The sequence below is a fragment of the Alternaria ventricosa genome (assembly GCF_023758065.1).
Source record: "Alternaria ventricosa strain BMP 2768 chromosome Unknown scaffold_21, whole genome shotgun sequence".
In the NCBI taxonomy this organism is placed as follows: domain Eukaryota; kingdom Fungi; phylum Ascomycota; class Dothideomycetes; order Pleosporales; family Pleosporaceae; genus Alternaria; species Alternaria ventricosa.
The window spans coordinates 185,778-201,043 of record NW_026055701.1 but is presented as its reverse complement, the minus strand read 5'-3'; the positions used below and the strand labels follow the sequence as shown (position 1 = coordinate 201,043).

At 53.0% G+C, this 15,266-nt stretch overlaps 6 protein-coding genes across 6 annotated transcripts; 5 read left to right on the top strand and 1 right to left on the bottom strand.

The window, feature by feature from the left end:
- Positions 1-191: 191 nt before the first annotated feature.
- Positions 192-978, top strand: J4E93_009374 (uncharacterized protein; the record flags this gene model as incomplete). The annotated part of the gene is made up of 3 exons (XM_049347267.1): positions 192-323; positions 370-842; positions 897-978. The coding sequence occupies 3 exons, from the start codon at positions 192-194 to the stop codon at positions 976-978; spliced, it is 687 nt and encodes a 228-aa protein (XP_049195535.1).
- Positions 979-2,991: 2,013 nt separating this feature from the next.
- J4E93_009373 (chitin synthase I) lies at positions 2,992-6,045 on the top strand (the record flags this gene model as incomplete). Its single annotated transcript, XM_049347266.1, has 4 exons — positions 2,992-3,010; positions 3,147-3,346; positions 3,414-5,969; positions 6,031-6,045. 4 exons carry the CDS (start codon positions 2,992-2,994, stop codon positions 6,043-6,045), a joined length of 2,790 nt encoding a protein of 929 aa, XP_049195534.1.
- Positions 6,046-6,662: 617 nt separating this feature from the next.
- Positions 6,663-8,200, top strand: J4E93_009372 (uncharacterized protein; the record flags this gene model as incomplete). The annotated part of the gene is made up of 4 exons (XM_049347265.1): positions 6,663-6,693; positions 6,741-6,867; positions 6,931-7,798; positions 7,850-8,200. 4 exons carry the CDS (start codon positions 6,663-6,665, stop codon positions 8,198-8,200), a joined length of 1,377 nt encoding a protein of 458 aa, XP_049195533.1.
- Positions 8,201-9,798: 1,598 nt separating this feature from the next.
- Positions 9,799-11,057, bottom strand: J4E93_009371 (uncharacterized protein; the record flags this gene model as incomplete). The annotated part of the gene is made up of 3 exons (XM_049347264.1): positions 9,799-10,330; positions 10,382-10,813; positions 10,864-11,057. 3 exons carry the CDS (start codon positions 11,055-11,057, stop codon positions 9,799-9,801), a joined length of 1,158 nt encoding a protein of 385 aa, XP_049195532.1.
- A 2,796-nt stretch (positions 11,058-13,853) lies between these two features.
- Positions 13,854-14,462, top strand: J4E93_009370 (uncharacterized protein; the record flags this gene model as incomplete). The annotated part of the gene is made up of 3 exons (XM_049347263.1): positions 13,854-13,912; positions 13,971-13,997; positions 14,063-14,462. 3 exons carry the CDS (start codon positions 13,854-13,856, stop codon positions 14,460-14,462), a joined length of 486 nt encoding a protein of 161 aa, XP_049195531.1.
- Positions 14,463-14,500: 38 nt separating this feature from the next.
- Positions 14,501-15,050, top strand: J4E93_009369 (uncharacterized protein; the record flags this gene model as incomplete). The annotated part of the gene is made up of 2 exons (XM_049347262.1): positions 14,501-14,506; positions 14,790-15,050. 2 exons carry the CDS (start codon positions 14,501-14,503, stop codon positions 15,048-15,050), a joined length of 267 nt encoding a protein of 88 aa, XP_049195530.1.
- Between the last annotated feature and the right edge of the window lie 216 nt (positions 15,051-15,266).

The window sequence follows — 15,266 nt, the reverse complement described above, 5'->3', positions numbered from 1 at the left end:
ACGTGCCTGTGGCTGAAGTAACTTTTCTGCGAAACGAACTAAGACGGAAGGGTCGAAGGGCGGCTCGATCTGCCGCTAAAGCGGGCCTTCCGAAACCTCGTCATTGTTAGTAATCTACCATCTGAATATATCAGACCCATTCCCAGCAACCAGAGTGAACATACCCTCAAATCTTACAATTGCATATCCTCATGTGTCCCGTACTATACCAGATGCTCGCGAACACATTCGTGCGCTCGTCGCGCCGGATACGTCCTTCTGCGCAAACGCTTCGTCTCCGAGGCGCGCGACAGGCGTCGACATTAGCAGAGAACCCACACATCGTATGTACTTCGCGCTTTCAGAAAAGCAACTACTTACCCAATCCAGTACGTACATAAAGATCCGTTCGATCCGAGCAAAAGATTGCTATCACTGCTGCCCACCGAACCTCCCACACCACAACTCGCGATAGGCACATGCACCGCGCTCCCGCCAACGCCGCAGAACTTCACCGAGAACCCGCAATTCCTCCCTATCCTCTCTTCTGTGTTCGCCACACACGCCGGTCAAGATCCCTACGTACAATCCCAAGCCGCTGTCTACGCGTCGCCGGGCGGCTTTCATCTCTCACAACCGAATGATGGCGCAGGCGGCGCGAACCACCAAGGTGGAGCGGGAGGTGCAGGTCACGGAGGTTGGATACATATCAGTGACTTGAGGAATCCGCCAGACTATGGGCGCATCGCGTGGCCAGAGGACATTTTTGGCAGTGTAGAGGTCGACGCCAACGGGCAAATCAGTGGAGGTGATGGAGGCTGGCAGAACAGCGGGACGTACCGGGTTGTGACGAGGGAAGGAATGTGAGTATACTCCCTCGGACAGGATATTTGAGTACTTAGCTAACACACATACAGTCTAGGATTGACCGACTTCATGCGCGGAAAGATGGTAGAGAAGCTACTCGATTTAGAAAGGCAGATCAAGCGAAACTCGTAAGCTAACGACCGGCACGACGAAGACATATACCCAGGAGGAAGCAACGCGACTTATCAGAGTCGCTCATAATCGAATTGTACATGCATAATCAGCCTATGGCCAGTCTATGGGGTATCTAAACACATAACAACCACTTCACACCTAAACCATTCTCCCATAATCGCGTGAACTTATCTCCATCACTCAGCTCAACTCCCCCCTCTCCAGCCTCTCCAAAAACTCCTTGCTGAATTTAACACACTGCTCATACGCAACCCGAAACCCATCATCACCCCCATAATACGGATCATCAATCTCCTCTCCCCTCTCCCCTCCTCCCCTCCCCTTCCTCATCCTCCCCCCAAACACGCCAAACAACATAACCCTCCCCACACTTCCCTCATCCACCCCCGTCCTCCTCACCTCCCTCTCCCTCAACGCCTCCAAATCCGCTAGATTCTCATCGTCCATGGCGAGTATATAGTCGAACTTTTCAAAGTCGCTCCCAGGGGAGAATTTGCGCGCCGAGTGCCGGTAGGAGGTTATGCCGTTTTTGCGGAGGGTCGCCATGGTGCGGGAATCGGGGCTGGAGCCGAGGTGGTAGGCGCCGGTGCCGCAGGAGTCGATTTGGCGGATTAGGGGGTGGGGTGGGGCGGTGGTGAGGGATTGAAAGACGCCTTCTGCCATTGTTGAACGGCCTGTGGGGGGTTAGAGATGGGTGGGTGGGTGTGAGGGTGTGGGGGAGGGGAGGCGCACAGATGTTTCCGAGGCAGACGAATAGGACGGAGACGGGTTTGGGGGATTTGGAGTCGCTCATCGTGGTGGTTTGGGATATGTCTCGGCCGGTTGCGTGTTTGGTAGGTGGGAGGTTTTGTCTATGCTTGAGCCTGGTGGAGCTGCGAGCGATCTGAGAAGATCTGGGGATGGCGGAGTATCATCGGGATTAGCCTCGTCAGGTAAAGCGATTTCTTACAGTGAGCCTGGCCATTTCCACTCGCAACAGGCTTGATGAAATCGCAACCCGACACACTTCAAGTGTATCTACTGACGATGTCGCAAAAGTAAGTCGACTGCACGGTGGTGCAGCATTCCTCTACATGGTTGGTGGTGTGCTTCGCCGCAATGTGACGTGGGATCGACAGGAACACTGCTCAAGCACATCGTATGCGACTACACGATCATCCGTGCATTACAACTCAGGTATGTTTACGGATTGAGGGGTCAGATTGCTTTTGCTACATACTGTACGCGTAGGCTCGAGCGGTGTGATGTAACCCTCGACAAGGACACCCACTCTTGCACTACGGCAACAAACATTTACGATGAGCAGATGACTTGTCACTTCGGCTGTGTGGGGTCGCCGAAGTCGTTCAAGCTGCTAGAGCCGCATTTGCATGTGCCTCATGACTTGCTGGGATCCCAGATGTGAAAGCGAGAAGATGACGGTCATGAGAAGAGAACGCCATGTCGTCGCGTCAACATGTACTCGCAGCTACCTATCGATAGCGATAATCTTCGGCACTTTCACAGCCGTTGATAAACTAAAGCTTTGACGGAAATAGATTCAGGCTGCGTAATGGCAGGGCTGTGAAGTGTGGCGCTCCCCACGGTTGCGCAGCGAGTGCTTGCTTGGCAGCTGCTCAGGTGGACGTGAATGTGCGAACCGTCGAGGAGCGAGCCTTTCATTGCTGAACTCAATCCCAGCATCCTCATCTCTATAGACTTTCACGCCCCAGTCGCGCAATCTGAAGAAGCCGGTTACTTGCGCTTTCTTACATCATTGCCTACCCGCCGTTGCTCCACGCAACCGACTCGGCGCGCTTCCGACCCACCAAACTGCACCAGACGCATCTGAAACACGGGCATATACCAGTCGCTATTCCCTCGACGCCTATACGATAGCACACCACAACCGTCGCATCTTTTAGCCTTTTCGCTGGGCAACCCCTTGTATTCGTGTTTTGGCTTCTTCAGCCGTCCGTCGCATTGCCGCAGAAAGATTGAAGGCGCAGCACCAACCAGAAACACACCAACATGTCATACAACCGATTAGGTGAGTAGCCTCCTAGCGGATTCGCGGTCGCATGGTAGCAGCCAGTCGATCTTGACACTTTCCACGAACCGCCAAAGAAGCCTTCGGCCATCCACGAGGTGCCTCAGCTGTCAGCCAGACTAACGGTATTGCATAGGCGCACCAGGTGGTAGCGACGACCCGTACGAGATGGACCCACGAAGGAATAACGGGCGGACTCCTTCGCCAGGCCAGCCTCTCCGTGGCTATCAACTAGAAGACCGCTATGCTTCACCACAGCCTTCGGGCATCCTCGAGATTCCTATGGGACCCAACCCAGCAGCAGCTTCCGGCGACCGCTTGCCACTACAACCAAGTGTATGTATTGCACCGCGAGAACCAATATGGGTCAAGCAGCGAGATCAGCAGGCTAACACCCAGACAGTACTCAGTAGAAAACATTCCCTACGCAGCAGGCAACTATCACGACGATTACGACCCACGACCGCAACGACACGACTCGGATTACTCTCTGGATCCTCAAGCGCATCACGATGCCTACTACAACCAGCCTTACGACCCAACTCCACATCACGACGAGAGCCCAGGCGCAGGCTACGGAACACAGCCGACACACTACTGGCAAGATGAGGATATGAACAGACCCATGATACACGGCGCCAACTCGTATGGCCCGGATCCTCATGATCCAGAGGACATGGACCCAGAGAACCCGTTCCACGATGAGCCTGCGCCCACACCCAGCCCCGCCCCAATAAAGCGATGGAAGACAGTCAAGGAGGTCCAATTATTCAAGGGTAACTTGGTGCTCGACTGCCCGATTCCGCCGCGGTTACTGAACCAGGTTCCGCATGCACAGCCCCCGGAGCGTGACGAATTCACCCATATGCGCTACTCGGCCGCCACATGCGACCCTGCCGACTTCGACGCAGAGCGCTTCACTCTGCGCCAGAAGCTTTTCGCAAAGCCAAGGCATACCGAGCTGTTCATTGTTATTACCATGTACAACGAGGAAGACGAACTGTTTGCGCGGACAATGATTGGTGTCATCAAGAACATTGAGTACATGAACTCGCGAACCAACAGCAAGACGTGGGGCAAGGACGCGTGGAAGAAGATCGTAGTCTGCGTCGTCAGCGATGGTCGTGCCAAGATCAACCCGCGGACCCGCGCCGTGCTAGCAGCGCTCGGTGTCTACCAGGACGGCATCGCCAAGCAGCAAGTCAACGGCAAGGATGTGACGGCCCATATCTACGAGTACACCACGCAGATGACGCTCGACATCAAAAAGGGTGTCGTTGGTGTCAAGAAGGGCAACACTCCCGTGCAGATGCTCTTCTGTCTCAAGGAGAAGAATCAGAAGAAGATCAACTCGCATAGATGGTTCTTCCAGGCCTTCGGAGCTGTGCTGGATCCTAATGTCTGTGTGCTTATCGATGCTGGTACGAAGCCTGGCAAAGATTCTGTCTACCAGCTCTGGAAGGCATTCGATCTTGAGCCCATGTGCGCAGGTGCTTGTGGTGAGATTAAGGCTATGCTTGTCCATGGAAAAAAGCTCTTGAACCCATTGGTAGCGACACAAAACTTTGAGTACAAGATGAGCAACATCCTGGACAAGCCTCTTGAATCAGCGTTTGGTTTCATTTCTGTGCTTCCCGGTGCTTTCTCGGCCTACCGTTACGTTGCGCTTCAAAACGACAAGACTGGACAAGGACCACTGGAGAAGTACTTTGCCGGTGAGAAGATGCACGGCGCCAACGCTGGTATCTTCACAGCCAATATGTACCTGGCTGAGGACCGTATCCTGTGTTTCGAGTTGGTCTCCAAGAGGAACTGCCATTGGATCCTGCAGTACGTCAAGTCTGCTACCGGAGAGACGGATGTACCGACCACCATGGCCGAGTTCATCAGTCAACGTCGTCGTTGGTTGAACGGATCCTTCTTCGCTGCTGTCTACGCCCTGGCCCACTCTTTCGACATCTTCCGCAGTGATCACTCTTTCTTGCGCAAAACCATGTTCCTCGTTGAGTTTGTCTACCAAACCATCAGCATGATCTTCGCTTGGTTCGCTCTCGGTAACTTCTTCTTGGTCTTCCGCATCCTCACTGCTTCTTTACAAAACGAACTCGGTACCGCGGGTAAAGTTCTCTTTATCGTCTTCGAGTGGCTCTACATTGCTGTTCTGATAACATGTTTCATATTATCACTCGGTAATCGGCCCCAGGGTTCCAACAAGTGGTACATGTCCATGGTCTACTTTTGGTGCATCATCATGGCATATCTCATGTTCGCGTCCATCTTCATCACCGTTCGCTCCGTACAAGGACAGATTGAAACCAACGGCGGCTTCAACGCGGCAGATCTGTTCAAGGACAAGATCTTTGCTACATTGATCATATCACTGCTGTCGACGTACGTCATGTGGCTAGTGGTCTCCATCATCTTCTTGGACCCATGGCACATGTTCACCTCTTTCTTCCAGTACCTGCTCATGACACCCACCTACATCAACATTCTCAACGTCTACGCCTTCTGTAATACTCATGACATTACTTGGGGTACAAAGGGAGACGACAAGCCGGAGAAGCTTCCTTCAGTCACCACCAAGGCTGATGGTAAAGCGGATATCCAAGCGCCAACTGACGACGCCGATCTCAACACCCAATATGAGACTGAACTCCGTGTCTTCAGCGCAAAGTGGAAGGAAGAGAAGAAGGTGCCGTCAGCCAGCGAGAAGCAAGAAGACTACTACAAGGGTTTCCGATCCGGTGTCGTGCTCTTCTGGATGTTCTGCAATTTGGGCCTCTCAGCCTTGGTTCTGCAGTCGGGTGGCCTGGAGCTTACCGTCAGTAGTCCCGACGAGGCTCAGAAGAAGCAGAACGACGCTGCCACTATCTACTTGGCGGTAGTATTGTACAGTGTCGCCGGTTTGGCTGCTTTCAGGTTCATTGGAGCTATGTGGTTCTTGGTCGTGCGCATGGTAAGTGACACCTTTGAGACATTGGTTTGCCGTTATCCAACATATACTAACAACATCTCAGTTCCGCGGTGTATGATCGGTCTTTGTTCTAAGCTTGACGTCATTATTTGGAGTTCAGGTACTGGGTTGGTTGAGCATGTTGCCATGAAGGCGTTCGGCCTCTTCGTTGTGAGGTTCATGACATGATACCAGCTTCTGGGAAAGCACGCGATCTTGGCGTGTAGATGAGTGTTTACGTATTTCATGTGCCAAATGCCCGTTCAATGTCTTTGCCTTATCATCCATACTCGTCGTGTTCATGATCTCATCGTTGCTCCTACTCTTTTCGGTAGGTGGCTCTCTCACTGTCGTCCCAAAGCGGCCTTCGTCACGTTACCTTCTCTTCATACCCAAGTACCCACTTCACCTTCTCTTACTGCATTGGCATATAGTGAGACTTCTTGTGTGCGGTACACATATCTTTCCTCTTGCCGATACTCATCTTCACTTTCTGCTTCACCTTCACCTGTGTCGTCATCGCCGGGTTTCAGCACGGGCCCGCCGCCTATATCAACAGAGCAGTTGCGCCCACAACAACAATTTTTCAACACCGACACTCCATTTCCCCTCTTTCAAGTTCTCTCTATCTACGCTCACAATCGCATTCATCTGCTCAATTCGACGTCAATCTTTGCTTCGCCGACAACCGCAGCTATGAGCTGGGACGATACTGGTGCGACTGCGGGTTTGTGACACCGCAACTTCCTCCAGCCTGTACTAACATGACAACAGGCGGTGACTCTTCATGGGACCCTGCCCCTGGTGGTGATTCTGGCGCCGACGCTGGTGCTGGAGATTCTTGGGGTGGTGGTGACGCCGGCGGTGGTGGAGGTGATGCTGGCGACGACGGCTGCCGAATGTAAGCAAGACACGATCCGATCATACAGCCTGGCGACGATCACGGTACTGACATATTCGACAGCTGCAAGCAGACCGGTCACTTCGCTCGCGACTGCCCTGACAAGCCTGAGGGCGGTGGAGGCGGCCTCACTGGCGAGTGCTTCAACTGCGGCCAAGTCGGTCACAACAAAGCGGACTGTACCAACGAGCGTGTCGAGCGCCCGTTCGATGGCACCTGCAAGCTTTGCGATCAACAAGGTCACCGTGCTGTCGACTGCAAGTCCCGTCGCATTGTCAACTGGTCTGGCGTCCCCGAGATGGATGCCTCGGATGCCTGGATCGCCCTCATCGACGCTGCCAAAGCTAAAGACCTCGATGTCTTCCGTGTCTGTTTGAAGGCATACGCTCGCGCTACCATGGATGACTTCAGTCTTCGGGGCGTCGAGGAAGCTCTTCGCGAAGATGAACTTGCAGTCTTCCTCATCGCCAAGGAGCAGGAAATCGCCCCCAACATGACCATCATCGACCTCATCGGTAACCCTGATTGCAAGTTCGTCCTTTCTATCCAGTTCTCTGCCAAGCCCCGTCGCGCCAAGATGGCCACAGGCTGGCCCAAAGATCCCGCCGAGAACATGGAGCGTCTTGCATCATGTGGCTACGTCCAGGATTGTGGTGTCCCGATGTGCGGCAACTGTGGTGAGCTTGGTCACGTACGTAAGCACTGCAAGCAAGAGCAGGCTGAGCGCGAGAACACTGCTCCCGAGATCCAGTGTGTCTACTGCAAGGAGAACGGCCATCGCGCCCGCGACTGTCCCAAGGAGCGCATCAACCCATACGCCTGCAAGAACTGCAAGCAGGAGGGTCACAACTCCAAGGAGTGTCCCGAACCTCGTTCTGCTGAAGGTGTCGAGTGCCGCAAGTGCAACGAGACCGGTCACTTCTCCAAGGATGTAAGTACACTTGTCTAACAACCCGTCTCTAGTCCTTGCTAACGACCACAGTGTCCCAACGTTGCCGCCCGGGCCTGCCGAAACTGTGACTCCACCGAGCATATGGCCAAGGACTGTGACCAGCCCAAGAACCCTGACAAAGCCCTCTGCCGCAACTGCGAGAAGACCGGTCACTTCTCTCGCGACTGCCCCGAGCCCAAGGACTGGTCCAAGGTCAAGTGCAACAACTGTCAAGAGATGGGTCACACCGTCAAGCGCTGCCCGCTGCCGGCTGCCGATAACGGTGGTGATGGCGGAGGTGGTGGCTGGGGTAATGATGCCCCTGGCGGCGATACTGCTGCTGCCGCTGGTGGTGATGCTTCGTGGGGTGATGCCGGTGCCAGTGGTGGTGGTGGCTGGTAAACGGTCTCATCTATCTCGACACAGGCGATTATGGTATGAATGAACGGTGAAAAAATGCGTGTCAGCATGCTTCTAGTAGCGAATTGAGTACGTGGTGGCTTTGGCTACCCAGATTTCTCTAGCTACAAAATATGATCAACTTAAAGGTTTACACCTGGCCGTAGTGACCCATGCATTTTCGCGAGGTTTGCTTGACTCTCTTCAGCCCCTTGCACCCACTTTGGATAGCGGTCGTTGTACCAATTCGATATACCATCATCTTCACCGCTCGCAATGGCATCCGCAAGACTCAAGCCGTCGACGATTGAAGCGTTTGCTCCATTACCTCCCAAGATAGGCTCTGCATGTGCTGCATCACCTAGCAGACACACGCCACTCTTCGCGAGCAAGTCATGCAATTCAGGCAACGGCGTCGACGTTATCCGCATCAGCCAATGCAATATCCTATCGCTGCGCATACTCTGCACATCCAACATAGCCGAGAAAGGATACCCAAAGATCTTCTTCTCGCGGACTTCCTTGAAAAACTCCAAAGGAATCTTCTCCGCCGCATTCGTCGACCTAGCAGGATTAAACAGCGGATCCGTCTCCCCACGCGCCTTCCGCGAGTAGATCCAACTAACCCACACCTTCTTATCCTCCTTCTTATCCACATTAACAGTAAGCACCGCATCCCCTTTGCTCGTCTGCCAAACATTCCTCCCCTGGTTTCCCTCCGCCTTGCCCCCGAAGATATCGTTGAAGTCCTTCCGCATGATACACCTTTTCCCGTAGTACACGGCATAAGGCAGAACGTCTACTCGCGACTTTTCTGGCAGCAGCAGTTTGCGTAGACTGGAATGCACTCCATCGGCGCCTATGACGAGGTCCCCGCCCTCCACCATCTCGCCATTGGCAAAACGCAATCGCGGTCCCGTAGGCGTGGCTTTGACATTTTGCAGGGAATACCCCAACCGGATATCCAGATCTTGACTTATCAAATCCTCAAACTTCGCGCGGTTGGCGCGGAAGGAGCTGCCTGTGTCGTATAAACCGCCGTGGCTGGGTATGTCTACATTTCTGCCATGTTTGCCCTCGCCGCCGTCTTCGGCGTCGATGGCGACGTGGGCTTTGAATGCTGTGTCCGAGAGATTCAGGATTTCTAACAACGGTTTGTAGGCGGTGGAGTGCAGGGTTATGGCGTAGTTGAAGCCCCGGCGGTATGGAGGTGCTTTGTCGAAGATTATGCTGGGGATGCCGTGGTGGAGGAGGGTGCGGCTTAGGGTTAGGCCGGCTATGCCGGCGCCGATTATGGGGATGGGCTGTTTGGGCATGGTTTTGGGGGCATTTTGGGGAGGGAGTGGTAGGTTGGGTTGTTTTATTGGAGGTGTTGGTAGGATGGCGATAGCGGATGGGGATGGCTTGTGGTGATCGGACCAATCAGCGGATGCGAAATGTGGGTACGGGTATGGGTTAGTTTTGGGGCTCCATGAGGCTCTGCGCATTCATACATCCAATACAATACAATCATCCTCGCCAAGTATCACTGATATCAAACAATCGGCGTGGTTTGGAATTGGCAAAATAATTCATTATACGTAAAGCACACTATTTATGCTTTACAAGTAGATGTAGCACAATGGCTCTCCGTCTAGCGTGCTCATCATATCCTCGATAGTTGTAGGTTCCAGATTGAGGTAGTTCATCTGAATAGGGTCGTCAAGCCTAGCATCACGGCTAGGTGGCTGGTTGAAGATGGTGATCGTGCCAGAAACAGACTTGGCCTGGTCGAGATGCAGCGCCTGCCAGAGCCACCATACGCGGTCAACCATTGCGTGGTGTAGGAAGAATGCAGGGTCGTTGGGGCTGCTGAAAACATCGCCGCCGTCGCCGCCAATAGCAAAGTGACCTGCGCCGTGCATGCCGAGGAAGCCATCAGGGAAACGTCCCTGGAGCTCGTCTTGGAAGCGTCCAACGTTCTTGGAGGCTGTGCCGAGGGTGACGTTGTAGAGGTTCTCAAAAGTCATCCATGTGGAGGATGCGTAGGAGGTGAGATCTCTCTTTGCGCAACGTGGGTTCCATTCGAGCGGCGATTTGACGGGTACCTCGCCAGCCATTGCTGGAGAGACGGGACCGAGGTTGACTTGCAAGCTGAATTTGTTAGAAATGTCGCATACTATAGGGCTGAAATCCCGGACTTACTTCCTGAATGGACCATCCTTTATGCAGCCACCTCCTGCGCCAGAAGGCAGCGCAATCGTGCCTTTGCCGCCTGCACTTCCATTGTGCTTCACATACTCTCCATCGCCGCCCATGCTTGTCGCTGAGCCATCAAAGACAGGGTGCTTGGTCAGGTCATCCGTATGGGCGAACCAGTTCCAGTAGGGCTGATATCCTTTGTATCTGCATTCTTCGCGTAGCGCCTTCTCGTAACCATGTACAAAGTACCTGTGCCAACTCAAGAAGTTACCGGTTCCGTGGATCGTTAACGTTTGGTTGATATGTTGTGCGACAAAGTCATCGTAGCGGGTCTTCGCACCAGGTACCAGGACGGGATCGGATTGAGATGGAGCATCGAACATGCACTGTACAGCACTGATGTATGCTTTTCGCTCTTTCGCACTCATGATAGCCCTTGCGCGTGTGTTAGTCTTCTTGCTCAAAAAGATGCTTAAGGTTCTTACCAATCCTTGCGAACAGACGCATTGAAAATAGAGCAGCTACCTCTTTTCTCGAGAGTACCGTTCTTCTCTGCAGCCTTGAGGTTTTCAAGAGCCTGGTTCTGGAGATCCGAAAGCAAGTCCCTCTTCTCAACTGCTAGAGATTGGGCAGCACCGGCGAATGCCAGAAGGGCAGTTGGAAGGCTAGATAGACGCATCTTGAGTGTGACGTTGAGTGAACGAGAAGAATGATTGAGAACGACTTGCGTTGCTTGGCTGAGCGATGGGAAAGTTCATGTGTGGTGGGGGATGTGCCTTTTAATATGCTCGACTGCCGATACCGCGCCACCGAGGAGCACCTCAAAGCTTTACAGACGCATGCAGAGACTGGGGTCGGACACTTACAGCCGAAGAGGCGACCACAAGCTATCTCGACTGGAGCCTGCGGATGAGGTGAGGACTGCTAGTCATGGTCGCTGACGGGCGACATTCTAGATGTAGCTGAGGATTTCGGCTGCCTTAGCATAAACCCGGTGTGCTGTGCGGCGCAAAGGCCAATTGTGGTATTCCCGAGTGGCATGAGCCGGTGGGTGTGATCTGCGAGGTACGAAGGGTTTGCAGATGCAATCTGCAAGACCTCATCCCTTGGTCTTCGAAGTGGCATGTACCTGTGAGCTCGCTGAATTGGTCTTGATCATGTAAGCCTGTTCGAAGTGTAGAAGCCACCTAGTGATCCTCTCGGATTCTCTCTACTTGCCCTAGGAGAGTGACTCTCAATGCGAAGGACATTGCTGAACGAGAGAGGCCCACCGTCGCTAAGCGAGTACTCGCAGGATCGGCGCACGGGTAACATGCTCGTGGGCTTCATGAGCTGCGAGCACGACATCGATTGCTCACACGTGGTCGGAAGATCTTATGTACCGACGCAGGTTTGTGATTGCTGTATACATACGGGATGAAAGGGTTTGGGGGATGATCTTTCCATGTGTTGACGCTGAGATTCCGAAATTCCCGAATCCTATGCGAGCGGGTCACTCTATCGAAAAGGATCGCGACGATATGTTGGGTCGTCCCACAGAGGCTAGATGCTGCAGGTGGTGAGATAGCTACGCCGCAGTCGTGAGCGCCGGCTGGGTCGTGCGTCGCGGCTCGACCGCCTCGAACGCCGCGTCCCGTGTGGGACGGCACACTAGCGACATTGCCATTCTCCCGAGGATCCGAAGCCTCACTCTGCAATACCATCTGTTTCGCACTGCCGCCTCCGGTGTCTTCAAATGTCGACGTGGGAAATCTCGATAGGGAGCGCGAAAGTCGACATGCGGAGGAACCGTGGCATTCGTCTTCTTCGGCAGATTTCCCGACGAGGGCGAGGCGAGTCTTCCATGAATCCTTCCACGGGAACACGCGAACCCCTTACATGTCAACAGCTCTACTATCGTACTAGGACCTCTGATAATATTTTCTCGGATATGGTACCACATATGGGCTGCGAAGGATCGCGGCGTCGCTAGGGTGTAGGAGATTTAACCTGCCTGTTGCCGGTTCCGAGGACACTTCAACTGGGATCATGCTACTGCGAGTGTGCCTCCGCCAATCACATCATCAAGATGACATGGCTGTTCCGTCGTAAAACGTACATACAACGCACGCGAGGTGGCGAAGGGAAGTTGGCCATCGCCCAAGGATCACTCGTCTTCTGACCCATACTGCTGGGCTCTCAATTAGAAACCAACTGCGTGAAGAGGGTATGCTCCGAAATCCTGAAGGCGAATTGGTGCAGATACACGGCATCTGCCCCCCGAACTCATGGTTCAGGAAGCTGGAACCAGTCACCTGGGTATCATATGGTGATTTCATGCGAAGCCGCGGCGTAGTCACCCCTAGATGTTCCATAGAAAGCCGTTTTATCCTATAGACGCCCAGCTTGGATCTACCTCGCTACGAGCGGCGACGCGGGAAGGCCTGGAGTTTAATTGTGCTTGTGGTTGGTGGTCGAGTTGCATACCTACTTGAGCCGCTTTAAACAGAGCTTTACCCTCAAGGCTGCATTTCGTCGTCCTCCAGTCGGATGCTTTAACGGCCTCTCATATTCTCTCTATGCAGCCATGACTGCACCATCATCGCAGGCAGATTTAGATCCTCAATGGGCGGCAGAAAGCAACCTCACTCGTTTCCTCGCCCTTACTGGAGTATTCCATATCCTCGCCCTGATCAGCGTCGGTCTTCGTCTTTATGCACGCATAGGCTTGCTTAAAACGCCCGGACGAGACGACTATGTGATCGTCCTAGCTGTTGTGAGTACCCGTTCTCTACTCGCAATCGCTGATCTGCAATGCTCACTCCAATAGCTTGGGGCTTTGGTCGGTTGGATCTGCTTCTTCTTGCAAGGGCCCTACGGTCTTGGTCGACACACCGCGACCCTTTCGCAGGATGACAGACGAATATGGGACCAAATCGCCTTTTGGCAAAGCATCATTTCTGCTATGGGCGCGCTCGGATTGTTGAAGATCTCCATTGCTTTCTTCCTACTCCGGTTGAGCAATCACAGATGGTACTCACGCACACTATGGGCACTGATTGGTGAGTCTCTTTGCTGCTGGAAAACACTCGCATAGTGTATAGCTCTGACAACCTGATGTTAGTCTTTGTTGTCTTCTATACCGTTCTCGCCTGGCTCACCTTCTTCGTACGCTGCAAGCACTTTTCTGGCTTCTGGGATCCTAAGTACGCGCACACTTGCTATCCGTTGAAGTATGTTATGCACTTTGGAATAGCAAACTCAGGTAAGACTGGAATCGCGACAGTCGGAGATGCATCGGCTGATATACTGGTAGCTTTCAACATCTTCACTGATATTTGCTTCGCCACATTGCCCATACCTATTGTATGGAATCTCCAGATGTCTTCACGGATGAGAATCAGCTTGATAGCTGTTCTCAGCTTAGGCTATATGTGAGCTTACCACATACTCATTGCCCGCATTCTATTGCTCACTGTCTCTTAGTGCGGTTGTCATGGGCATTGTCAAGACGGTATATCAACTCACCATCGTCAAAGACAAGGATTCGCATTTGTGCGTGATACCCCAATTCTCCAACTTTGACTGGCTGTTTGACTAACATAACGCACAGCAACAACAATGTACGATTCTGGGGCTTGTAAGTATACTTATCCCGATGAACTTCGCTTGCATGTAGCTAGTGCTAACGACCTCTTCTTTCAGTGTCCAGCTTAATGTTGGAATCATCGCCGCCTCCATACCCACGCTAAAGCCACTTCTGCGAAAAATCAGCAAGTCGACGAACAGCAACCAATACAACCAATTCCAGGACGGCGACAAAGCCAGGACCATCGGCAGCGCACCACCTTCCAGACCTCGCAGATCGATCTTGACCACCCTGAGCGGCACACGAACGGATAAAAGGGCTGATGCCGAGGCATACGAGATGTGGAGGGCGACTGCAGGATCAGCGCAAGGCGGGAAGAATGAGATCTATGCTGTCAGTGAAGAGCGCGCAGGGAGTGAGGACTACATTCTTGGAGGACATCCGCACGATTCGAAGCAGATCAAATGCACAACAGAAGTGACTATCAACAATGAGGGGACCGATTCCAGGGTCTGAGCCCCTGGATCGGGTGCGCGCAGGCTGAGGGGCGCCCCATGCCAGTAACCAGAGAGACGTGCCCGCCCTGGAAGCCACGAAGAAAAAACGATTGTACTATATACTGGGGATACGTGTCTGTACATACTATCTCATATGTCTACTACAATTAATGAAAGCAATAACGCAATTCAAATTGGCAGCACAATGACTGACGGTCGATGACTAACTTCCAGAAGTCTTCGCTGATTCGAAATCGATCAAATTCCAATACTCCACGATTCTTGCACAGCCCTCCAAGCATCAAATGTGAGCAAAACGCTTGGGAGTGCAGCAAAACCCTCCAAGCGTGGAGGGAGTTGTCTGACAACGAATGGCAACCTGAAAGGGAACGAGAACTCGGAAGGACCAACCCGAACCAGCGTACGAGGTTATTTGCTTCACGAGTTCACGCCTTCAGGCCGAAGCAAGAAGAATGCAGTCTACAGCGTCACCGAGGAGCGAGTCGGAAGCGAGGACAACATCCTCGACGACAAAGAAGATCTGAAGGGCATCATGCGCACAAGAGAAGTGACAGTCCAACACACAGAGAAGGCAGACCAGACATAAACATTGGTGCAATGAATCTGAGCTACGTAACGAAGATCCAAAAAAAAAATACATTGGCACCGTACCAGATGCAGGTACGCCACATCATTGGCACGGAAGCCAAATTACCGTACCCACTTTCCTCGATTCCTTTTTCCCAGTACCAAGTTACCAATAGCGTCGATGCCAAACCTACATATGTGTGCGTCCACGCGTCCAAGTAGTAAAACTCCGGAC